At 39.8% G+C, this 26546-nt stretch overlaps 1 protein-coding gene across 1 annotated transcript in view; it reads right to left on the reverse strand.

Moving 5' to 3' along the window:
* Nucleotides 1–720: 720 nt before the first annotated feature.
* Nucleotides 721–26546, reverse strand: part of LOC102054109 (vesicle-associated membrane protein 2-like) — a 47815-nt gene continuing 21989 nt past the window's right edge. Inside the window, exons 2-5 of the mRNA XM_055723888.1 lie at nucleotides 11411–11525; nucleotides 7638–7796; nucleotides 5597–5648; nucleotides 721–3424 (exon numbers count right to left, since the gene is read on the reverse strand). Of these exons, the coding sequence (XP_055579863.1) occupies nucleotides 3408–3424; nucleotides 5597–5648; nucleotides 7638–7796; nucleotides 11411–11525 (343 nt within the window). The 3' untranslated portion in view covers nucleotides 721–3407. The remainder of the gene's footprint in view (nucleotides 3425–5596; nucleotides 5649–7637; nucleotides 7797–11410; nucleotides 11526–26546) is intronic.

Below are 26546 nucleotides of genomic sequence, written 5' to 3' on the forward strand. Positions count from 1 at the left end.
CAGCCGTGGTATGAGCACAGACCAGCTCCTAACAATCCCATTTCAGCGATGCTGTTCCTGAATGGCATGCCATGCTAGCATCCCAGCTGCACAGCTGGAGCCCAGAAAGCAGAAAAAGAGTAAGTGCTTCTTACAAGGATAGAATATGCAAGCCTCAAACAATGTCTAACTCTAGCTAAAGATACTGAAATCTCTTCTTCCATTCTGTCCCCAGGATATCAGTCAGAAAGCAATCAGCCTTGCAGTTCCCCAAGGGTTTGCTGGACCTGCAGCCCTTCTGTGCCTTTTCAGCAGCCCCAGGTAAAAGCCTAGGCAGTAGCTAGTGATGAAGAGTAGTAGTTGAAATCCTACCCAGTAACTGAATCTTTAAACATTGCTAAATAAACAAGAATGAGTTAACCTTTTCATGGGAAATGTACTATTACAAGTAGACAGTTGTAACTACATGGACATTTTAAACGTAGAGGCAGTGAATGAAAAACAATCGATCTTGGCTTCAACACAAATAAGATCTCCAACTGTGTTTATATAGATCATCCTCAGTCTACCTATATGTGATGATGTTGCACAATCGATGATCCTGCACAGTCCTGTATTACCATGTGCTCCTTGCAGAAGAATTAACCTTCTGCAGGAGCAGTTCAACTCTGGGTCTGTGCATCAGGGAAGGACATATTTGTTCATGCTTCCCCAGCTGAATTAAAAATGTTACATGGCTTATCTTGCCAATTGCAACCAACCAGCACAGCACAACTAGCAAACACTGAGCATTCACAAACACACTCTATGCAAACAACTTCAGAGTTAAACACATTAATTTAACATATTTCATTACACAGGGAGGAAACTGCCTCTTCACAAACATTTGGCTACCCACTAGAGGCTAGGTTTCTTGACTAAACTCTTCCTTGCAAATTCTCACTATTATTTTAGCAGTATTCCCCACTAGTTACTGTTTTGAGAGAGAATGAGTACGCTTCCACAACCAGCAGTTTCTCTTCTCTACTCTCCCCTAAAGCTCCCAACTTTATTAACTTGCTTGAGATATGTTAGCTAGGAGGATGTAAGCTTTGCATCTTTACAGCAGTTTCATCTGGAAGCTTTGCATCTTTGTAGCTCAAGGACTCAAACTCTGCTGTGTGTTTGCAGTTGTTCAAAGTGAAGTAGTCAGTTCAGACTCCCATAGCAGAAGGCACTATCTACACTGTAGATCTGTTCTAGATCTGATCTGTATCAGCGTATAACCTTACTGACTGTACCATCTCCAGTGAAAGCTGTCTTCGTTTCCTGAGTCCTTTCAGCATTCCTGCAGAAAAGCCCTGCGAGGATCAAGCCACGCTCAACACGGGTATGGGTGGCAGGGTCTCACTCTTAGGAGATAATTCTTTCATGTCAGCTAGCCAGATATCTTAGCAGTTTAAAAAGGGTCCTGAAGTTGGATGGCTCATTCCTCTTCCAGCATAGGCTCAGTTATACAGAGCATTCGGTTGTGGCACCTCATGGAGTCGGGCCCATTATGACAGCAGAGTTTTGTGTCTGGCCCGTGAGGATTTAAGAACTGTTTATGTACCCACTCAGCTGAAGGACTGAAGTGAACAGGGCATAACGGGGAGTTCAGTAGCACATTAGTAACTTTGAAAGATAAGTTCATTAAGACTGTGGCCACTTACTACTTAATGATAATGAAACAGTACATGTGAATATAAAGAAATAAATAGGGGGGGAAATGCAAGTGGAACCTTTCAAATGATCATTGCTTATTGTCTCTGCAAAATTCTACTTAAACACAATTTATATATACATCCATTGCAACAAACTGGTCTGGGTCTCTGTTTTTTTCATCTAAAACCGTATCAAGAGAGATGCTCCACAGTGGGAATATTTACACTACTATTATCACCATTTCCATGCCCTAATGAAATTGCAAACAAAAAAAAAAATGTGTTTTTTTTTTTTAATTCTGTGAATTCTTCTTAGAAATTCTGAAGGAGTTATACTACAAAGACACTTTCAGAATTTCCTGACTCAAAATTTGATAATTCATTTTTAGATTGGTTAACTATGATTAAACTATTCAATGTTTAAATAAGAAAAACCAAGGAATTTAACATTTGGGAGAAACCATACAACAACAGCGTACAAGAACTTTCTCTCAAACCACAATACATAAATTCTCTTAATTACATCAAATGTTAAACTAGTTGAGTATGAAAAATATCTCAGCTGAACACTTTACAAAGACTACACTATAGTTTATGAACTATACACACGCACATACACAACTTAAATTTTTTAAAAGCATTTTAATGCCACCACTTTGGAACAGTGTTTCTCTGCCTTCCTCTACTCCAGGAAAGCTTTGCTAGGCACCCTTCCCCTTCTCAGCCTCTCTCCACTGTTCCCTCTATTTACCCATACCTGCTTCTTCCTATTTTTAAATGATCCTCACAGTGGGGACCATTTCTGCAAAATGACGCAGAAGTAGCTTCCTACAATTGTGTTGGGAAGCCACAGACATCATCAAAGTTGTTCATGTGCTTTAAGTTAGGGCCATAAGTATTGGGGATTGGCATTCAAGAGAGATCCATGAAATCTGACAAACAGGCGTTGAGTTTTAGCAAGAGTCTGTATCTTGGTTACTTATGATGCTTGTATTACCATTTTTGCATTTCACTTGGCTTTTTCAAGATTGTGCTAGCTAATGCATTTTTGGTTGTCATACAGTTTCTTTCAGGCTTTCATACCGCGCCATCCTGGTTGTACAGAACACCTCATAAGGAAAAAATTAAATCCATAAAGAATTATAATCCAGCCCTATTTATTTTCTGCAGGCAATGTTTTTAGACTCAGATACTACAACTAATCTCAAAAAATCTGTGTTTTGTTGGCTAAGTTGAATTAAGATGTATTACATGAATACTTGTAGGTACCGCTTTCTTCGATGGGAGTAGCAGCTACTACCTCAAAAAGTTAGATCTGATAGTGGATTTGTCATCTAACTTTAGGTGCTCAGATTGAGAATTTTGGCCCTAATGTTTGCTGCAACCTTAGGTTTGGGTCCAATCCACCTGACAGTGTCCCTTTAAGCAGGAGTTTCCCCATAACTGCGTTCTCTGATTCTCAGATGTTTAGGATACTTTTCATATACTACAGTTTCTGAAGGTCAGTGCGTACATATTTTAAGACACAGTGATAAGACAGTGTATGGAACTACTTGGCAGTATTTAGCTGGTACAGTTTCTTGTGGAAACAACAGAATTCCAAAACACACCACACTGAATGCTTATGGATTATTACAAGCAAAAATCCCAAAACACTGGGAATTAAAAAGCGGAGTTCAACAAAGGAACACTGATATTGTTGGTTGATATGAACAAAGTTGTGCCAAGTCTTCCTTCTTTGCTTTTTCAAGTGGAGAAATAAACTGGGAAAGGAAGCAGAAGGTGGAGGGGAGAAAAAAAAATACATAAACCAACAGTTATTACAGAGTTACCATTGCATTTTTATCTCACAGAAGCATGTGCTGTCAGAGAATGGCAAACACCTTTCACACATCTTTGCTGAAAGACTGTGACATGTCTTGCACAAGGTATGCCTTCCTAGATGGAATGGTGATGCTCCTCCTGTGTCAAAAGGAGTTTGGAGGGGGAAACCGGAGTGGAAAACAGGGGAGACTGCAGCTCAAAAGATGGAAAGGGCAAGGGCTGATAGCGGTGTTAGCCACTATCCCCAGCTCCAGCAATACCTGCAGTCCTACATGTTTTAACTCTTCCTTCAGCAGGAAGCCAGCCTGCTTTTCCAGGGCCCCACTAGCAGGATGATAGCCTGGCATGGGCCATTTCAGCACCCATAGCAGCTTGTTGCTGTAGGGAACAACCCAATTTATCTGCATCTGTAGCCAGCCCTGCATAGAGGGTACGACCTTGTTCCCATTCAAATCAGCAACTGGAGAAGCCATGCAGGCCTTGTCTGTGACAGCACGTGGACGCTTGATGTCAACAGAATTTATACATATACTTCAGAGCTACTGTAAATAAATATATCCTCGAGTTCAATACACAAGGTCCTTCCTGAAGCTGCAACCTTTAGGTAGTGTTACAGAAGGATCAAATAGACTGAAAAAATAATATAAGATCCAGACACATTTAAATCTCACTAAATTTGCACTAGATCTCACTGTGGTGAGCCATGACCTCGGTTTGATGATGTGACACTCAGTCTGTGGTTAAATACCCTAAACCCAACCTGAGCCATGTCAAACCTGCTATGTTTTTTTCTAAACTTACCAGTACAGGCTCTCAGCATTTAAAACCAGGAGGGAAACAGTGTTTCATTGTTTTGAATATATTATATAATATATACAATTTCAGAATTAACTTCTAAGGAGAAATTATAAGCTATCTTGTCTGCTTTTTTACTTTCATGTTAAGATACACATAATGCTCAATGATGCATATATACACAGCAATCAGTTCAATGGCTGCACATCTGTCTTCCCAGGCTGCAGAACAAAGGCCCATCTTTCCCTTGAAGCCAGTTAATATAGTTAATTAATATCTAGCCATTTCCCACTCTTGCCGTATCAGTGTTACGAAACCCTAGAATTATTCTGGGTCACTCTGGTGCCAGCATTCATAAGACTAATAAACTGCCGCATGTATATCTCAATCCATTTAGTCATGTTTACAGGTGATTCTGTAAGCCTTCTTTACAGAAGCAACAGAGGAAAATGGAAACATGCCAAATGCAAGGCATGTAATTTGAGAGCTGGGAATTAATTCACATCTACTGTCTAGCCTCCTGGTGAATCTCTTCTGGGTTACTAGCGGGATTGTCTAACTCAAGAAATCTCCCTTTCAGCAGTTAATGCCATGTTACAGTTATGTCACATAATGGCTGTTGTTAACACAGAGGTTACATAAATAAAATGTTCAGTTCCTGTCATTACAAGATCCCTGGCTCCCAACCAGCAGGACTGCTATTATTCATTCATATGCTGTCTTTTCTGTAAGAAACATTTGGAATGAGATGATCTTTTGAGACAAGAATCAGTAAGACTTTGGGCCATCTTTTAACAATTTTTAGGGATTCAGGATGCAAAGGGATTTTCAGAAGCACCATCTCAAATTCCAGCTGATTTGGTGGGAAGAGGGCATCTACATGCTTTTAAAAAATTAACTGGATGTCCATTTGCATGTGGGCCTTCACCCTCTTTTTATAGGCATAAGGTAATGCAGGCATTGCTGTTCTCACTAGAAAACACCAGGACTGTGGCACTGGTTGCAATGAAAGGAAGATATATTAGACTGCACAAAAATTTATATAAATATGAAAAGGGAGAATTCTTTAATCCTAGGGAAAGTTATGTAATGTGCTAATGTGAAATACATTAAATGTCAACAAATCTACCTATAGAAGTGTCAAGAGAGTTTGCAGTAATTCTCACTATAACATCATGACACTAGAAGGGGAATTTCACAAATTAATCAGTTGAAATATTTTACAGCCTTTTTTTTTTTGTTTTTCTAATATATCAGCACTTTATAAGTCACAGAGCTATTGAGATCAGAAACAAAAGAAAAAAATAATTACTCACTTATAATTATAATGAGAATGACTGCGCATACTACACCAAGGATGATCATCATCTATAAAAAGAAAGTTATGAGAAAAAAAAAAGAGAAAGTCAGGTTTTCACATGAAAGACATTAACCCCTCTTTTTTTTGCTTTTACTTAGTGCACTTTAGTCCTTGCAAAGACTCACTGAACAGACATGTTAAGGCCCCAGATTTAGTGTCAGTTTTAGGAACGGCTGACAACCTGCAATGGGCTTGTCAAACCTCTTGTCAAAGCCAGCAAGTTCTTGCCCATCAGCTAAGATGGCCTCACCCATTTCCAGCAAAGAAAAAGTAAACTTCCAAAGTAAAACAACTCCAGAGGTGATTGAAGTGGCTGGATTCACACATGGCCATGTACCACTTTATACTGGAGTGACTTAATCACTTTTGACCACGTTCCCATAGTAAGGGAAGAGGCAGCTGGGGATGTCTAATGCCTAGCAGCTACTTGTGCTGGCTTTGTGAACCTGTGCTGTTGAGAGAGCTACGTAGCCCATGCTAGCCAGCACGGTTTCTAACATGTTAGCCTGGAAATAGCTCATTGCAAAGCTGAAGTCTGTTCCCACAGGAACAGATACATCAGAGCCAGCTGTGCACAGTCCATACCAGTATGGAGTTGTGTGGGGTAGAGGCCCCCACATGAGACCTGCTGAATGCTAATGAGGCCACCAGAGATGTTGCAGTCCAATTCCTATCACTACCCCAGTGAGAATGGAAAGACTGAAAAACAACAAACATGGACACGTCATTCCTCCCAACATATGTTGGAGGACAGAGCCAGCCACGGGCTTGCAGGAGATATATTTATTTTTCCCCCTCCTTCCATGGTTTGGGAGCCAGAGGAAGAACAGGGCAATTCTGTTTGCCAGGGTAAAGCAGGAAGGGACAATGAGGAAAGGAAAATGAGAGTAGGTCTGAAAGTCTAATGTTGTGTAGGTTGCTATGGTACCTGCAGTCAGCGTGCATGAACCGAACTCAAAATTTGTGTCTGTAGCTCCCAAAAGCCCTGCTTCCTGCACTGTCAGGCAAAGCAACCGGGCAACAGCTAGAAGAGGCACAGAGGAACTGCTCGGTTGAGATTCTAACCTACATCCACTTATTTCTGGAGTGTTTGTATATGTAGTTTACCCAGAATATTTTTGCCTTGCTTTACATTTCATGGCACTGCAAACTGAAGAGGCAAAGCAGGCAACAAACTGGTGAGGGATATATGTGGGATTCTCCTTTGGGAGCAGGTGGTTTTATTTGGGTGGACATGAATGGGCAACAGCAAAGATGGTATTGAAGAGAAATGGAAATGGAGCTGAACTTTTAGTACAGTGTTCATGGTGGTGGTGCACAAGTAGAAAGAAGCAAGGATATGTGGTCTTTTATGCATGAGAGGAGATGAAGTTTCTGGGTCCAGAAAAGACAATCTTGGAGGAGGTCTGAAAAAGCAAAGGAGAGCAAGGTTCCATCTGCTTGTGGAGAAGAATAAGACTGAAGACAGAAGAGGAGAAAGCTGGTGGATTGAAGTCCTCCTCTATCCTAATCTGCCCCTCTTTAAAAGCTACCATAACTTCCTCACTTCTCACAGTGGTCTGTGAAACCAAGATTTTTTTTTGGTAGCTTACCATCCTAAAGAAAGGTCCAGAGGCTGATGATCTCCCACAAGGAAAAAGCTTATTTTCTCCCACTACTAATATTCACTACACCTGTTCAGGTTTTATGATTCACCCAGGGAACTGACATTAGTTAACACGGAATGCTATCCCAATCCTATCTGCAGGCACTGACTGAAGCATCAAAATTTGTATCTACGTTTTATGTAGTGCAGAAATTATCTAAAGAACAGATTCCGGTAAATATCATAGTTGCTTGACTTATTATCCTGGAACCTAGAGGGCAAGGCATCTCTTTCTCCCCTTGACAAGAAGATACCACTTGCAGATGCCATCCTGCAAGCAAAGTCCCATTAAATGCAAGTGAAAGTAATGTGTGCCATGAAGCGATTCTTAACAAGAATTTATAACCCTTACCTTGCAATTTTTCCACCAGTATTTTCTTTTCAGTTTGGCTGCACTGGTTTCAAACTGTGAGGCACCTGCTTGCAATGCATCTGCCCGGTTGTCAAGCTCTGATAGCTTCTGGTCTCTTTCTAGCACCTTGTCCACGTTCATTCTCATGATGTCTACCACCTGCAAAGGTACAGCCTCACGTTAGATGACACACACAGGAAAGGTGAAGGCCACCCATACGTCCACACTCTGGAATATCACATATCATACTGGAACCAGCCATTTGCCATTTTGGTATGTGGTAGCAATTACCCGGCCAGTACCTCAAAAACCCATGCCTATGGAAACAGACACAATAAGAACAAGATGAACATAGCTATACTGTGCTTAGATGCCCTTAAAGGGAAAAAGGGACATTATGAAATACCATAATTAGTTACATTAAAGCTTTTGATTTCTTCTAGCCTACAACTAGCTACTTACTATAGATACAAAAAAATGATGGAGACCAGTACCTCTATACTACAATTTGGTTGACATTCGTCCAGTCATCACTAAGACCAAGCCATTATTTTTCTTATACGTTTACTATAACTTCCTTACTTGAACTAGAGAAATTGGCTAGGTAAAGGCCATTCTAAAGGGAACTGCACGTATTTCCTGACCAAGGAATTTACTCATTCTGCAGATCTTTCTTGGACAAGATGACTTCCCAGCCATAGTTTAAAGTCCTGCTTGTAAGTGGAGGAGGAGAAAATTTTACCTGAGAAAGTGTAGCAGGGGGCTCATGCCACTCCATTGCACAGCCTCAGTGAAAAAGTGTTACACACGAGGTAAGGCCCATCTGTGCATATATTTTACACATTGCATTAGGCAAAAAATCCTCTTCTAGCAAGCCAGTAACTCTAAATAGAAATCCTGTTCAAATTCATCACTAATGTAAAAATTGAACAGTACACCAATCTCAGTAAAGTTGTGTCCACTTATACTAGCAGTGAATATGGTCTGTTACTTCTCATACTCTGTAATAAGGAAGTCCATGTTATTTGTATTTAATGTAATTTAACTACAGCCTGCAAAAAACCAGAGTTATTACAAACATACAGTATTTAAACACAGTGAGGTGAAACTGGTAATGAACGAATCTTTGAAAGGACTGGCATAAGGTTAAATCTGGCAGAAGGCTAAATAGTGTTCCAAAACTCAAAAGATTTGTTTTATTTGTTTACCAAACCTAAAACAAAATCAAATGTTTTGGCAACCCAAATTTTCTTGGTTGCTTTTCCAAACTAAAAACCTTCCAAGCATTTAAATTCATATTACATAAATAAATAAACCTTTTGTTTTAATTTTTCAGCTAGTATTTAGCTGAATTTTGTCTTGGTACAATGTTTCATAGTGAAAATTTGAAACTGTTTGAAAATGCTGAAACAAAATACTGCAACATTTCCTACCCATTCTCTCATTTTTTCCCCAGAACTATTTATTGAATTTAACCTGACTGCAGTCAACACTTGTCCTGATAAGACTGCATTTCTTTCAAAGAAATCAATGTTTGTCTAGACTAAACCCAGAATCTGGGCCTTAGGAAATAAGCTCTAGCGTGCCTAGAGAAGTCAGAGGGGAAAACCCAACATGGATATAGCTGAAATACTACATCAGCATTGACATAGTATTAAAAATATAAATATTAAAATATTAAAAATAATATTGTATTGTATAGTAAAATACTAAGTGAAGTTGTTTTACTCAGACCAAAAATTGTCTCGGAAGCAGAGCGGTGATGGTGTGGCCGAGGTTCGGGTTTGAGTGTGAAGTGCTGTGCAGAGCAGCGCTGGGAGCAGAGCGGCCAGGGGACCGCGGTGCTGTGCCGCGGTGTTTGGTGCCACCTACAGATTGCTTTCCCGCAAGACACGGAAGAAAAACAACCAAAGATCTAGTCGGAAGGACGAAGTAATGCTTGTGGGAAGGTCAAAGCAATGCTTAACAGATCAAATCCTTAGGTGCTAGAAACCACTTTCACCCAAGTGGCTTCACCGTGCTGAAAGACCAGTGGTGTTTTTCTCCCATGGCTATTCTCGTACTGTGATTTCCCTGGTAAACAAGGATCCGCTGACCATGTGCTATCCTCTCAAACCCATACCAACCTCAGCCTCCCCCTCAAACAGGAGGTGAAAAAAACTTAGATCCTGATTATCACCCACATAAATCTTAAATCCAAGAGCTACTGGCTTTCCCCTCATACTGGTAAGGGTTTCTGCAAAAATTACACCATCATGCTTCACAGAATGATAAACTTGCATAGGCTTGATGAAAAGTCTCAGAATACAGAGTATCTTAAACATAAAGTGGGGGTTCGCTAGCCTCACTGGAGCCATCTCCATTGATCTGCTCAAAGAGCCCTATGTATCTGACCTGCATTGCTCGTTTTAGACAATAACTAGCAATTATTTTTCATCTTCTAGGGAGAATTACTTTTGCTGTAGCTCACATAAACAATTACAGCACCATCATGATGTAATATGTTCAGGACAATAAGTTTATTTCATTGTTCTGACCCAAGATAAAAGCTGAAATGTAATATTCCTTTCCCCACTGCAAGAGACACTCCACTAATGTCAATGAAGTTAGTGTGATGTGAAAATCAGTGGTAATGAGAGAACTCAGCCTAGAAATTTCTGCAGACATTTCTGCAGCCAGAGGATGTTCTTGTGATCAGCTCCAAGCATCAGCAATGGGGAGGCCAGAAAGACTCATTTCAGATCTTCAGCAAAGAAAAAGTTCTCAAAAAGACAAATCTCGATTTGACAGGTGTATTTAATTCATCTTAAAAAATGCATTTGAGTTTGATTTTGTGAGGTCTTCTCTATTATTTTTAAAGTATTCCTGGAGCTTTTGAAAAGAGCGGTCTTCATGCATGTAAATAGCTATTTCCTATGTGTATTTTATTGAATTGGCATTAAAGAATCACACAAGCCTGGGCACTCCCTCAAGGACAGTAAGCAACTAGTTACTTAAGTCTTTGTAGGGGGTTAGCGAAACTATACATAAATACCCAGCACACAAATCTGCACAGCAGGTGTGCAAGGACGCTGCAGCTGCTACTGTACTGCCGGTGTGCTCAGGGACTACATCCATGAACAGTGGCATGCCCGCTTACTCCCATTATCGCAGCAGTTAGACGGACACTGGCATTACAGCTGAGGTGGCAGAGTAGTCTGTATGTTACAAGAATTTAAGAATCCAAGCTGGAACAAGACCAATGAAAGGAGTGTGGATTTATTGATGCTGCTGCTATGACGTCATGTGTGGGTGCCTTTCTTTGGGGATAAATTATAATGATAATCAATAGAGCTCTGGCTACTGAACACAGCCCTCAGCTGTGCAATTCTCATGGCTCGAATCTATCTATGAGAAGCCAATGGTCTGTCCCCGTGAAACAGCCTGCAAGATCAGTGTCTAACCTTTAGAAATGCAGAGAACATGTTAAAAGAGTTCGTTCCACTACGACATTTCCTCCTAACCTGACTGATTAGGATGAATTCCTGAACTGGCACTAATGCCCATGTTTATCCTGCAGAAGTGTTACTGATGTGAAGACATTCATACCCAGAATCTCTCTTGTACCATCTGCCACCTCATAAATGCTATCCTTTGGTAAGCCTTGTTTCCTAGATCCGCTACCTTCAGATGAGCAGGAGTTGCTGGATCACTTGGGAGCAAAAATACTAAAACAAAAGACCCAACACATCAACACTCTTGTGGTGAGCAACAAATCACTTGGAGCCACTTACTTCATCCACCTGGGCTTGTGTCTGCTGCAGCCGTTTGTTGCTTGACACATTGGTAGCAGGAGATGGCCCTGCAGCCCCAGCACTGGGGGGACCTTGGGTAGGAACTGGAGCAGACCTAGATCAAAACCAGAGAACATAAGAAGTGACTGAAACCATCCTTATTTGTTCACTACTTCCTTTCTGGAACAAGTCAAAAGTACCTGTCTCTTAAAAGGAGTTTTCCATTGTCTCAAAGTCCACATCTTCCATTCCTGAATCACAATCCTAGTGTCCCACTCCCTCCCATTCTGCAATTAGTTTTCATGCTGTTTTTTGATAGAACCATATTAACTCTTTCCCTCCTTTGCTGCCTTTTTAAACAGCAAGCAATTCCAGTTATCTACCCTAAATTAGGCCAATAGTAAAACTGATCAATCTCAGGCCTAACTAGCAGGGCAAAGTTTATGTCCTACTAAGGAAACAGACTGCTCTGGGTATTTTGTGGGGATGCTATAGGAGCCAGGGCTGTGACGCTACCTTCCTCTTGTGTGCTGAGTGACACACTCCCCGCTTCTCGGAGTTTGGCTGGAAGTTAATCGAGTAAAGATAAACAAAAGGAGAAGAGAAAGAAATAGAGGAGGATATGGGGGTGAGAATTGCACACAGCACAGGGTTTGTCATCTCAGGTATTCAGCAATGCTTAACCACCCCACTGATGGCCACCAAATCGCCGACCGGAGCAGCTGGCCAGGGTCAAACATCTGCTATAGACCCTGGATGAATATTTGCACCAATGCTGTGAACAGAGCCCTGATCTCCTGCACATTAGCTCTTCTCTTAAGCATCAACACTGGCTTTCCCCAGCTTGCTCTAAAACAAAAGACAAAACAAAAGTTTCTTAAAATCCAACAACAAATTCAGTCTGTCTCAGTGCACAAGCTTGCGCAAACAAGTCGCCCTGCTGGCCTGAACAGTATCCCTCAACCTTAGCCAGTCGTTCTTCACACCCATACTTTAACCTGTGAAACTTTTCCTTTCAAAGGACCCCGTCACTTCTTCCTGCAGAGAAATAAACCCCTTCCTGAAGCTGCAGAGGAAATCCCTAAGCATGTAAACTGAAAAATATCACCAATCCTACTCATGCATTACCAATGCCTTCCCACAGTGACAGACTGAAAGAACACAGTGTTTCTCTGTGAATCACTCCCTTTTACATCCTGGGGTCTGATTAATACTGCTGGAATTATGGGCTCATTAATACATTGTCAAACCGCCTAGGGGCACTAAAGTGAATTCCCTGAAAGTACCTTAAGCTGCAAAATGCAGTCTGACAGTATTGCCTGTGGGCTGAGATCCCTACAGATAACACTGACCCTCACAGACTCCAGTGATGGAGCAGCTGGTCGCAGACCCGGAGCACTGCTCTATCTTACCCTTCTGTTTTGTTTTGTTTTTCAACTGTGGGTGAAATGTCATTATCAAATTTTAGTTAAAAGGAAAGAACTTGGGCAATACACAAATTGCTCATCCTTTGAGGACCTCACAGCCACTACTGATTACATAAAAGACCAGGTGATGCTGCCACCTGCAATGGAATTACTTCACTGAAGGGCCATGGGCTAGAATCCCAACAGGATTTATTCTGAGTTTACGCTGTTATCACAAAGGATATCACTCCAGACTCAAAGCAAAGCAAGATCTCCCTAGAGCATGAATGACTTCAGAAGGAGTTCCTGGTACAACAACTGAGCTAAAACTGAAATTGTAAAATTTCTTTGCAGTCAGGAAACACTCTTTTTCCCAGTCAACACGAACAGAATTTTTTCTGTGGAAACATTGTGTCACACTGTTCGCTACTACAAACCTCAACAGAGCTCCCCCACTTGAGCTATGTACTGTTAGCATCCCAGACCTACAGAAGGGAAGCAGGTGAGAAGTGTTTTTCCTGGCCACATGTTTTCGTTGGTAAGTATCGCTTCTAAGTGCAGCAGTATTCCTGGTCAAAGCTATGTGCTAACTCAGAAGGTCAGTGCTCTGCCATATACCTTTTCCGCCCAGTAATTTTCCTCTTTTTTTTTTTTGCACCTCCCAAACTGTCCTTAAAATGATCTGGCATAAAGTAGATACTTCCCAGTTTGTTCTCTTCAAGCATCCTTGCTGCCATCTAATTTGATTTCAACTGTGTTTCCTGGGGCTTCTCTGCTCCCTGCGTGAGGAGGGAATGGATGGGAAGAATGACTGTTTTTACAGCTGCCCTGACCATCCAGCAGGAGTTACAGTAACTACCAAAGAGAAATGGCAATCTTTATGGCAAGGTACAGCAAGCTTGTAATTAACACACCCATCTTAATTAATTAAATAAAATCTAATATAAAAGTAACCAGAGCTGGTTGCTGCCTGCAGTGCAGCGCTACTCTCTCAAAACCTTTTGTCTCTGCAGTTGCGCTTTCTTTACACAGCAACAGCAGCTGCCTTGCTGATGGCCTCATGGGTCAGAGCAATGAGCTGCCACAAGCAGAGCGCTCGCCAGAAGAGATGCAGCACCTGCTACAGAGGGGACCGCACAGGTTCCCAGAGAGGCTCTAGGAAGTCAGTCCTTAAGCACATGACTTTAATGCCACCAGCAGCTCTTGCAGGTTAACAAGGCACGAGCCCTTTCTTGTCATTAGGCAGCGTGTAATATCCAAAACCAGCGCTAAGATACCTGCATCACCTCTCCCCCTTCCAGCTTCCCAAGGCACTTCAGAACAGGACAGAGGGGTCTCCATGCTTCTGGCTCAGCCCTACCCCATGTCTGAGCTCTACAGAAAGCATCCTGGCTGGGCAGAAGGTAGTACCTCTGTGAGCTAATATGACTCCAGTGCCACAAGGCATCTGTTAAAGAGTTTGTCTTTGAACATAAGTTTTCTAGTAAAGAGAATTGAAGACCTACATCACTGGAAAGCACCAGTATTCTCTGGAACATCTTGGTGCAAAAATGCTAGAATGGAAGTCCAACTTACATTTACATAATTCTTCTATTATTGCCTCTGCACTACGTCATATCAGCTTACAATTTCTCAGAAGCATTATTCAAAGAAAGTCATGCAAAACATTAGCACTATATTAGAAAGGCCTTCTTTTGAAATACATGAAGCAACATAACTTTATAGTCCAATTTCTCACAGTCTGGCAAGATTTTGGTGAGCTACGAAAGAATGCAAAATCAATATAAAAACTCCATCACTAGGCCTCTAGCCATCAGACTTGTGTACCTGTGCTTTTTTTGTTTGTTTTTGTTTTGTTAATAGGAAAAAGAAAAAAGTTACCACTGATGCTGAGAATCTTCACCCCTAAGAACAGGTCAAATTAATTTTGAAGGGGAACAAAGCTCCGTTATCGGTCGTGACAAAGGTTATAAAACCCTAGCAACTCTTCCTAAATAGCAGCCACGCTGCAGTATCAGAGCACTGGGGTACACTCTGGGAAAGTGATGAGTACACTTACTTCAGGACAACTGTACCACACCTTTAGAGTCTCAGTAGTTAGGCCATTCTTCATATAACATTGGTGACATCCTCACTCCCCACCATATCAGATTTTGTTTCAGTTAGCACATGAGCAATCTGGCTGATTGAAAGCAGGTGCTAGACCTGTGTATGTATGCAGCCACCTAGAAAGAAACATTTGGGGACTGTCCTAGTAATTTAGTAAAATGGTCTCAGCTGAGTCAGATGTCCTCAGTTGTTCTGGTTACTTGCTGAGCCTGAAACTGGTAGGTCAAAATCATGACTAAGAGATTTTTCATCTCAACTGGATTATTTTGGAAGCAATTTACCTAGCTCTGACAGTTAAAGGGAGCTGCAACTCTAATTAAGAGAGAATTAGAGAGATCCAGTGTTACTGTTTCCTTTGCAGCACTGGCTGAAAGAACATTAAGGATGACTGTGTATCTAATGTTTTGGGAAGCTGCCTGACACGTACTTCGTGTTAGTCAGGCTAGGGAAGGGAGATGCACATGTGAATACCAGGAGGATGCCAGGCCACCACTGCGACTTTGGTACAGTTTACATTAGGGCTTCAATAGCTGCTTTCAGCAGCTTGTTTTATCCATTCGAAGTGCTCTTTAAAGCCTCCAGCTACAGGACCTAATCCCTTCAAAGTCTTTATCCTGACAATACTGCAATAAGCTAAGGAAAAGCTATTATCCCAGCATATGGCTGGGCAACAGGTACAGAGAGATTAAGTGACTTGCTCAGTGGCACAGAAAGCCTGTGGCAAAGCAGCCCAGGCCTCTTCATTGTCAACCTTCTGCTCCCCTTTTCTTCAGCTACTGACTCCAAATCAAAGCTCACAACCTATTTCTAATAGCAGGAGTTATTTTCTAACCCTCAGACTTAAATAGCGAGAAACACACAGTTAAAGGTTACAGCATGAGGAAAGTGAGAATTACATCAGACAGCTTTAGCTGGTATCAGCTGGCAAAGCTCAGGGGAGGGGAAAGTGAAAGTGCATCAATGCAGCAGCAGATTTGACTAATGATCTCTATAAACAGTGAAATGAAGGAGGCAATTTTCTACAAATCCCAGTTTGATTCCTCCTTCCTCAAACCCTTTCCCTGTTGTTCTAACATAACATAAAATTGCACTGCCTCTCTTCCCCTTCATTCTTTTACTGTCCAGGTAAATATTTATGTAGTAAATATCTACCGTTGTAACCAAGCATGTACATTTAAGACACTGTTCTTTCATTTGGACCCTTACGCTACCTATTTGGGCTTCAATGCTTAAGTGAGGTTTGACAGTCTGTGGTTCCAAAGGCATTAGAAAAACCCCTACTATCACAAAATTTTATTTCATTATAGAATAAATTAGAACGCTTCCATACCTTTGTACTCTTGGGATTTAACTCTAAAACAATTATTAAAATTAGCTAAAAATGCAAACTCGTATACTACTTTGGTGACTATGGATGTCAGTGAAGATTCTGGACCTAACAGTATCTGTAGAAACAAACCACTTTCACATTATCCCTGGTGCTGAGAGTGTTCATCTCTCACAAATAAATGTGGATTTAGACGCATCTGAAAACTTTGAGGCAGAGAGGATCTCTAAGGAAATAAAGGAGCTTTATAGCACTGGGGGTTTGCTCTTAGTTTTGAACTTGCTTTGTTTATACCTATGCAGTAATAGCTAAAACAATGTTTCTACTGCTAATTTGCAAAGGGGGACTTTTACTGATAACACGTAGAGTCGTCTGCTTTCTGGAGGGATTTGCTAGGTCCCAGTTTCCTGTTAATTGGATTCTACCACATAGGATTTTATTTCTGTTAGAAAGTCAGTTTAGCTAAAGTAGCACAAAAGCTTTCTTAACAATCAGTCTAGCTATAGGCAGTTTGACACAGTCCTAACAAAATCCAGTCTAACTAAAGAGGCCAGGCTAAAACTGTGTGCTAGCCTGTTTACATGCTATTTCTCAAAGAAATTGATACCTTTGATATCTAAATTCCTTAAAGTTCTGGGCCTTCCAGACTTCTGTGTGCAAGTGTACAAACTTAGCAATAGTACAGGCCTAAACACAGTTGTGTGTGGACAATGATGTTTCTGTTTGGGAACATATAGATGTGTACATCTAGAAATCAAGAGACATTAGCCATCCATCCCAACACCTCCTACCCAAATTTTTGCTTTTCCCCATAGTGAAATGGGATAGTGTCAAACAGCAGATCCTGTTACTTTTTCAAAGCCACACACTAATTGTGTCAGGAGAGCTTCAGAGAAAAGATGACTTCCTTCCAATGTCCCCATAAAATTGAGTGGCCTTCAGAACTAGGTTCTCAGCCTTCTTACAAGTAGATAATTATATTCTCTGCCTGTAAAGCGAGAGGACCTCTTCAAAAGAAAACCCTGGCTAGAGAGCATGACCTACCCAGTTCTGAGACAGATGCACTCAGTAAGGTAATTTGCTTTTCAATTCAGTTGCCCACTAATTGTACGTATTTCAGATTTCTAGCTGATCTTCCCCTCTCCAGTTATTAACTAACCTATTATAAGTTAGTTAAGTTTTAACAAGATTATCCTTGGTTTCGTTCTACTAATGTCACTTTCATTGGGAAAAAAATTGGCTCCTCTATGACAGTAAAGAAAGTAATGATGATATAATAATTAGGGTGAAAAGATAATTAGGTTACTGACAAAAAGAGTATCACTGCTGGGCTAGTGGACATTTGCCTACTTGGGAGGAGTGGTTTTCAGACTATAGAAAGATGTTTTCGGTCTTCTGAGATTTCACTGAGGGAGCAGAATTAACTCCCAATAAGAGCAAACAGGCTTCCTTCAGTACCAGGGAACTATCACCGTTTTAACAGATCTTCTGCGCTGTGCTTTCCAGCATTCTATCCGAGCCCGCCAGTATTCAGTAAAAATGTGACTATTGCCAATTAAATGGCTACAGACTTTAATTTAGGCTCATTCCATTCTACTACTATCAATTTTAAAACGATTTCTCATGCCATTTGTAATAATTGGGTAGTAATGAGTAATAGTGAATTCGTGGTAGAAAAAATATAAAAGGAATTAGCATTTCAGATGTCTTAATTTTGTAAAGAAAGTTCTGCTTTGAACACATTTCTGTTCCCAAATGTGATTTTCATATACTACTAGCAATATTCTGCAAGGACTCACCCTTATTACAAAATATTTACTCTGATCATCAGCCAAAGAATAATACCCTACATTTAATGTCCTGGGAACACATTTAATTAAATATTCCCACCAGTTTATTATGGCTGCATTAACCATCTGGTGTGCTAAATATGCACACAGAGGAAAAATACAGGAACCTTAAGACATCATCTTTAATTTGATCATCGTTTTTTATGCTAGTAATGACTGACTGATTTATCTTCTCCATTATCTTCTATTCAAGCCAAATAAGTATTACTTACAAGGCCTAAAGCACCTGAATTCTAAATCAAGCCAATTAGTTCAGCCAAATTATTTTTGTGACAAACATAAGAATTTGCCAGAAAGAGTTGCATTATTTCTGTAATTTCTCTAAATTGTACTCTTCACAACAACCAGTTGCAGTGACTCAGGCAGGGTTTCTGTTAGTCAGAAAAGGAACACGAGGCAGGATTCCTTTTCTGAAATATCAGCACTACAGATCTTTTTAGGTCCTTCTTTCCCCTTGCTGTCATCTTTTGCAAAGGCTGCGGTGTAAGATCAAGTCAACACAACGCAGGGATATTGATTCCTGTGTTCACCACTGACCCCACTTTGCAGAGTACTCCATGGATTTGCTTGGAGGATGAAGGGTTAGATGACTCCGGGCGTTAGCGTACGCATTTTATATTCACAGATTAAGAACTCAGAACTACGCTCTAGAAGTCAATCGTCTAACATATGCTAGTGTTAAGTGATCACCTATCCAAAACGTACCTGCATGTACATACTCATTCTATTGTGTATTTAGATCCCAGTTGACCAGTCTCATCTCCACATTTAACTGGACAGAAGAAAGGTTTAACAAAAACATATGGAACTAACAAAGCAGACAACCAAGTAGACAGTTACCATTATAACCTTAACATACCTGATCCACTTAAAAAAGCTCAGTCTGCTACTTACATCACAGCTAGGAATTGTGTTGACCCAGACCACACTAACCAAATCTGAGCTCTAACACCATGTGATACGGGTTTTAATTTTTGCACCATAGCACTTGCCTCTCCAAAAGCAGCGGCAGTGATGAGGGTTCCTCATCTCTTCCCAGAGGAGCAAAGCAGCAAATTAGGTCACTCTGGGAACAACTGCAGGAGGGAAGGAAAACCCCCGTATTACTGAGCACCCAAGGGAGCTGGTTAGCTGGTGGGGCAGCCCACAGCACCTCGCTGCATGTGGAATCTCTGCTGCCCTGCTCATAGCAGCAGCGGACGTTGCCCCTAACAAACCTCTGCATTACACTAGCTACAGATCTGGGTAACTTCTGGGTTTTTGGTTTTTGGTTTTTTTTTTTTGCAACTACAGTGACAGCAAATCAATATACTTAAACACAGAGAACTGAAACACTTAAATAACTCTAAAGTAAATAATCTCCTTTTGAGGTCATTTCATCAGACTGATCAGTGACTTCAGCTAATTTTAGTCCCATGTTGGTGTTTTTTTTCTTAGAAAAGGGTTAATTCTTACTAGTTGCTGATTTGAAACTAACTGCAATCTTTCTACTAAATGAGGTTTATTTTAATTAGAGGATGAAAGTAAATACAAGCGTAAGCAATTATAAAATCTTTCTCTTCATGTTTATATTGACATTAACACTGTTGTGAAAAAAAGGGAAATGTAATTTATTGTTTTCTAATTTGTTTTTGTTTAAATTCTTAATTTGCATCAGGCTGGTTTTGGATAAAAATTACAGTTTAGTAAAAAAATGTTGTAAACCTGTCATGTGAAATAGTCGTGGCAGTTAATAACTAAAAAAATATCTTCAGTGCAATGTCTACACAGAAAAATACCAAACCACTGTATTGCACTTCAAGTCAGTTTTTAAAAGAAAGTATTATCTCTGCTTCCTAGGTAGTGTTGACTACCTTCTGTTGCTTCTTACAAAATTTCAGAATTAGCAGGTTTCAGGCTCTTACAGTAATTTCATTAACTGAGAGAATACAAGCTGCTGGGGTGTTTTGAGGGTTGTTTGGGGGTTTTTTTTGACATTTCTCAATCTATTAACTTTGAGTGTCCGGGTTACGATGTGGACTAACAGCAATCAAACTGGCACAAAGATCAGTTCTGTGATCTGATTTTGTCACAGAATGGTCACTATTTCAAGTTAGTTGAATACAGATTAAATCTAGCACTCAGCATGGGTTGCCAATTTCAAATAAATTCAAAGGGGTAGGTTAATGTACATACCATTACAAGAAAATACCAGGATTTCACTTTTAAAAAGTTCCTTATGCTCCATCAGTCCCGTATGTTTTTATCTTAATTAGCCTATTTGAGCTGATGTCATCTTCAAATCCAACCCTGACAGCTCTTGACGTTGCAAGGTGCATTGGTAGCAGCCTTTCTCCAGTTACTACAACTCTGTCTTACACATTTGGAAGTTACTTTACACATCTGGAAAAATAACACAAAGACTGACCATTACAGGAAGAGTTGCATTTTTCTCCCTAGAAAACTTAATTAAAGGAATTTAATTTATAAATAGGAGAGTGCTTTTACGGGGCATAAAAGTAAGTAAATAAATAAAAACACACTAAAAAGAGATTCAGCAGAGAAATCAAATCCTGGATAACACAAAGCATTTATTTTTCCTATTCTAAGTTACTGACCTGAAATTAGGGAGAGAAAAAAACAGTCGCCAACTGAAACAACACTGGATTAAAGCAGAAAGTCACCAAAGCACACCAGGCTGTGGGAGGGAGGAAGCCCAACAGAATAAAACTTCACGCAGTGCCTTAGTAAGATATGTTTGAAACAGCTCAAGAATAAATCAATACAGACACTGAAAATGCAGTCAGTATCATTGCTGTCATTTTCCTCTCCATATTGGAAGAAAAAGAAGAAACACAATCTGTCTTGGAAACTATAGGGGAAATATATGTAAATACCAAATATGTTGCTAGAGAAATGTTTCAAAAATTCAGTACTCTAAAGCCAGAGCACATTTGAACAGGCCAATGATGTTGAACAACCTGGTCGGGTACGTATTTCAGATTCACAAACCTCTGCTTCTGACATTTAGAGCAATCACTAAGGACACAGTTCAGTGGGAATGGTCAGCTTTAACTAAGGTCCCAAGTCCTACTTCTGAACAGGAGATGACGTACTTCAAGTTCATGCTCACATGGTATGTTGTGGTTAGACTTCACCTATATTTCTCATGCGGAGGAGTAAGAGCGTCCACTATGTCCAGCTTCTTTCTGTGTAGGCTTCCAGGATCATGGGCTAAACCCAAAAGAGTAAACAGGCAACAGCTGGGCAGGGAGTGGGAGGGCAGAGTTTGACTCAGCCATCCCCTACTCACTGACTCATGTACGGGTGCAGAAGAAACTGCTGTAATTTGTTGCTGGTTGCAGTCAGTTAAAAGTTAACTCTGATACAGAGGAGCAAGGAAGACTCTCAAAGGAACGGCAGGATTGAATTAATGTGCTCTCCCTGCTTTTAAGTAACATTTTTTGGATCAAAGATGTTTTCTGTACCTGTCTTTTGAGAAACCCAAATGAAAACCTAGGAGGCTTGGGGGATTTCCATTTGCCTGTAATTCACTTTCCAGCATTCTTGTTGCACTTCAGAAGGAAATCAGCTATTAACATGATTTATTTATTTATTTGTTTGTTTGTTTAGAAAAGTCCCAGCAACAAGAAACCAGCTGAAAGCTACATTTCCATCAGTAGTGAAATGGTCTTGTAGCCTTGCTATATACATCTATTCATTGGTGGTTTCATCACAACTGAATTTTATAGGATAATTGTCACCCTTACCTATATTTAAACTTAATTATCAGAAGGCTTATTAAGCTTAAATCTTCTCTAACTACTTGGCCAAGAGAACTACAGTGAACATTTTATCCCACCTATTCATTACTTAAACAGCAGTCACACAGTATGTACACGTGTTAAAGAGAGAATAGCAAAAGTAACTACAGAAAGCCAAACTTTCATCCTTATTTCTCACGAAGTATCATGTTCAGTCTTGAAAAGCTTCCATGAAACGCAGCTACTGCCTGCAAGTGACCATGCCCTTATCACAGGTGCTCCACCTTCCCACATCATTATGATTCATATGCAAAATATTTTCTCCCAGTTCCAACATCCATCAAAGAAACTAGATTCCATTTAACCAATCAAAGTAATAAAAGGCAACTTCTCATTTCATACTCTGATTGAATGAAAAAAATCCAAAATCCCAGAACATTTTGAAATCAAACAAAACCAGAATTTTCAAGAACTTTTAAAAGAAACTCTTGAAGACTACTTTGCCAAATACAGCACTTGGGAAACTAATGCGAATTCATTAAATACTGCCTAACACAAAATTATACAAACTATACTGAAACATGTTTTGAGCACTTTAATCATGTAAAATAACATTTGTCTATGTCATCACAGCCATCTCTCCTAAACTCTTCAAACTCCCTATCCTGATGCAATCATTGAGCATACCTCATAGTTTCCCCTTAGACAGTGCTCCCATCTTTATCTTACCATCTGTCTTTTCCTCAAAAATTTTTAATGACTGTCTCTACTTTATGGAAAGACCTATGTTTAAATCACATTTCCAGAACCCTTAGTGTGATTTCAGAAGCTTACAGACATACTCTGTAGATCAATGCTGAGGCTGAGATACGGCATCTGATTTTCTAATTTAGTTGAGGTATTTAAATCAACATTGTGCACACCTGTACACTTGCAAATTGCTACAGTCCAGAAACTGAACTTCGATTTTGTGGTTTTTTCCCCAAATAAATCCATAAACTTCTACTAATTCAGTAAAGACCAGTTTATCTTGGTTTTATCTTTTAGTCTTGTTACACTCAAGAGACTGTCTTTTGCTGTTTATTAAATTGCTTAGACGCTTTCCTGAGAATCTGTTGTGAGTTGCATCATTATAAGCAGCCCTTGGGGCTCGCTAGATAAATGGAAACACTCTCCTCCATGTCTACCGAGTGCGTATTGCTATTGTGCTTAGCATTCATCTGAAACTTGGAAGTCAATTATTTTTACAATACTTCAAAAGTAACCACTTTTTCCTCATCTCCTTTTTGAAAACAACAAAGTCATTAGGACTGAAGAGAAATGTTTGAAATTTAAACCTGCTATGCTTTAAAAGTCAAAGACTTAATCAAAATTTGAACTGTCCATGTTATTCAAGTGAGAAGAAGAAATTGGTGAGAATCATATTTGGACAAAGCAATCCATTTAAAATCAACCATAAAGTCCTGTTTATATTAACAAAGAAAAAGCCAGATCACTGAAGCATTCCCATAGCTAATGTTTCCTGCCCTCAAAGCTATTCTGCAAGCGCTCTCAGTCTTCCATCTGTGTTACATCCCTTGAAGGGCAAAGTATTACCTCCTGCTATTGTGACTGGGATACAAACACATACTTTAGTTTAGAAGGAAATATTATTAGTGCAGGGTTTTTCTATAAAAAAAGCTAAATAACTTTCTACAGCTATCCCAGCTAAACACTGGGAATTAAATCCACCTGTCCACCCCAAATTCAGCCTACCTACAACAAGATTCAATGCATTGATAGAGCTATTGCTTTTTTTTAATTTCTTTCTTTCCCCCCCCCCCCCCTTCCTCTTTGGCTCCTGTATCCTTTCCTAGTTGAGTCATCACGCTGGTGCCAGTGCTGCAACGCAGGCCTGGCACAACAGGTTTCAGACATACAGTTCTTCAGGCAGTGTCGGGAACCTTGTGTATGGCATACGGGAGCACGATGATGCACCAAACAGGAAGAAATGTGCAGGGCTGTAACCAGTTCCCTAGGTAACAAAGAGATACTATTAAAAGAGAAAGTGGCACCAGAGTGGTAAATAAATAAATGCATACAATAAGGGCCCACCAGCATGACTAACTTTCCTAGATCCTACAGAGAATAGAAAGGGGCACAGCATGTAAATTCATGCACCTTGTATCTGTGCGGAAACAGAAACATTCCTCACCAATTAGAAGGTCAAATAATACCCTCATTCACAAATTCCTTTTGGGCGGCCAGGAACACACTGCCTCCCAGCCCTTTTCCTCTTACCTCACTGCTACTCGCCCAACTCTTTCACATTACGAACAGCTACTAAGCAACAGGAGGTTTGCAGGGAGTGAGTCATCCTCGTGTGGCTGAAAGGCTGAGCGCAGGATGGAGATTAGTGACCTGACAATGCACAGCCCCAGAATCATTGTGCTTCCAGATAACCAACGTGGTCCCTGAATGCAGCAAAATTTAATAAATGATAAGTGCTTGAAAGGGATACAATTAGGAGTCATGTCTTATCATTCTCAGAAATAGATGTGTTAGCCTAGAAGTAAGACTGCTATGTTAGATGCACAGTCAACATGTAGCATTAAGCATTCCATACCAATAAAGTATTCCCTTAAAGTTAATTAGCCAATAATTACATTAGATTTATTTAGATTGCAATATGAAATCCTTAGGCTTTGGACAGATAGTAAAAATGTTGGGAACTAAGAAAAAGGGAAGTGGGGCACAATCACACAAGATCAGTCAGTTCCCAATGTAAACAACAGATTTTGACATAACTGGGAGTGTCTCTGGCAGGAGACATCCTTTTGACTGAAGTTTTACCTTCCCCCCCAAACCCTAGCAGAATAACAAAAAATAGAAAATTTATCTGGAAAAGGCCTCGGGAGTTATCTTGACCGTTGCCTTATCTCCAGGCAGGACGGACTTCTCCTTCAGGTCTGAAACAGGTCCATCTGCCTCAGCCTTGTCTGGTTTCCCCCCCAGTAATATTTGTATCAGATATTTTCATGGTTCATTTAGTGCTTTTACCTCAAGCAAAGCTCCTAGGACACCAGACAGAGCCATTAATCCCTGCAAGGAGGCTTTGCAATATTTAGTCTTAGGGCCCCTAAGTAAAGGCTGGCCAAAGCGTACCTGTAGCATAGGTCCCTCAATCGTGAATCAGCTGATGGACTAGAAGATTTAGAGAAGAAAGAGCTGGAAGCTGTGAATATGAAGAATCTGTGTGCCTGCATGGAAACCTTAACAGCAAGCTCTTTATTTTATCCGTGAAGTCCTAGAGTGGCTGAACATCTACAGAGCAATTCAGTACAAGAAATGAACAGAAATAATTTTCCTTGCTAAGTTTGGCAGAAATCACATTGGCTGTGGAGGAAGCATCTACAAAATCTTTTTGCAAAATACATTTTAAACTGTAAAGGGACCTGTTTAAGTCAAAGCAGAGCTCTCTCATTGCCTGATCTCTTTAAAACTGGGTTATTTCAGTTTCCTAGTCTTAATTAGAATTGGGTAACTTCCTAAAAATATTAATATACTCATAAAAATAAAATTTTCAGTACCTGCTGTCTCTGAATATTTAGATGAGTTAACTGAGACAAATGTTATCAGAAAGATAAACTACAATGTTATTGCAAAAGCAGATTTTGAAGCCTGATTCTAGTGTTCAAATTGAAGATAAAATTACAGAATTAGTCTAGTCTAAATGAACAAATCATTTCAGTTTTTTCCATCAGATTTCAAGCAAAAACAACTATACAGCATGTGAGTTATCCACTGAATAAAAATTCTCAGAGATTACTTTCAAATTATTTTTAAGAAAAATTGTTAGATGCTCAGATTTCTCATAGGCAATTCCAAATGGAAAAATCAAAGAAATAATAACATGTGAAGTATTGATTCACTTCAAAAACCATAAAAGTTACTAGTGCAAGACTTTGTTATGCAGGCTATTTAAAAGAAACTGAAGTAATTCCACATGTGTATATTATGTGTGTACGCATCTCAAAACATCAAAACCACGTACCATCCAAGCTCAGGGAGAAGATGCTAAATTCTTCAGTCTAGCAAACCAAAATATAATGGTCTAAGATTAGAGGGTTATCAATTCAAATGGTTAAATGAAAGGTAGATTCCAAATTAAAAACCTGAACATCATCAAACCAATCCTTGCTGTAATTCAAACTCTTAATGGATTAAAAAAGTAAACTGTGAAATAGTATAGCCATATGACACAAGAAGTCAAAATTTAATTTTGGCTTTAGTTTGTGCTCCAAGCTGCAGTTCATTTGAAAAAAAACCAACAACCCTCTATTTCAATTAATTTTATTTTTACCAATAACTGCTAAATCAAATTTAGCATAAAGTATATGCATATGTTTGGTGATTATGCTAATCTCACCATACTGCTACAGCCAAGTTATCTAAGAAAATTAAATTTAATCTGTAACATGCAGAAAAACCAATTTTGTTAACAATGTCATCTTCTGGGGCATTGCTTATTTTAAAGGTTTTCTTTCTATTTATTTTGCTCATATACTCTTTATATAAAGTCACTAAACACTAACAGAGATTCTTAAGTCTTTCATGAGTCAAAAGAACAGCACAGTATCCAATAATGAACCAGTGATCATCACAATCTCAGCAACACTCATCCAACCAAGCGTAGTTAAAGCAGATCTATTTTTTGCTTTG

The sequence above is a fragment of the Falco cherrug genome, chromosome 11 (assembly GCF_023634085.1).
Source record: "Falco cherrug isolate bFalChe1 chromosome 11, bFalChe1.pri, whole genome shotgun sequence".
Taxonomy (NCBI): Eukaryota; Metazoa; Chordata; class Aves; order Falconiformes; family Falconidae; genus Falco; species Falco cherrug.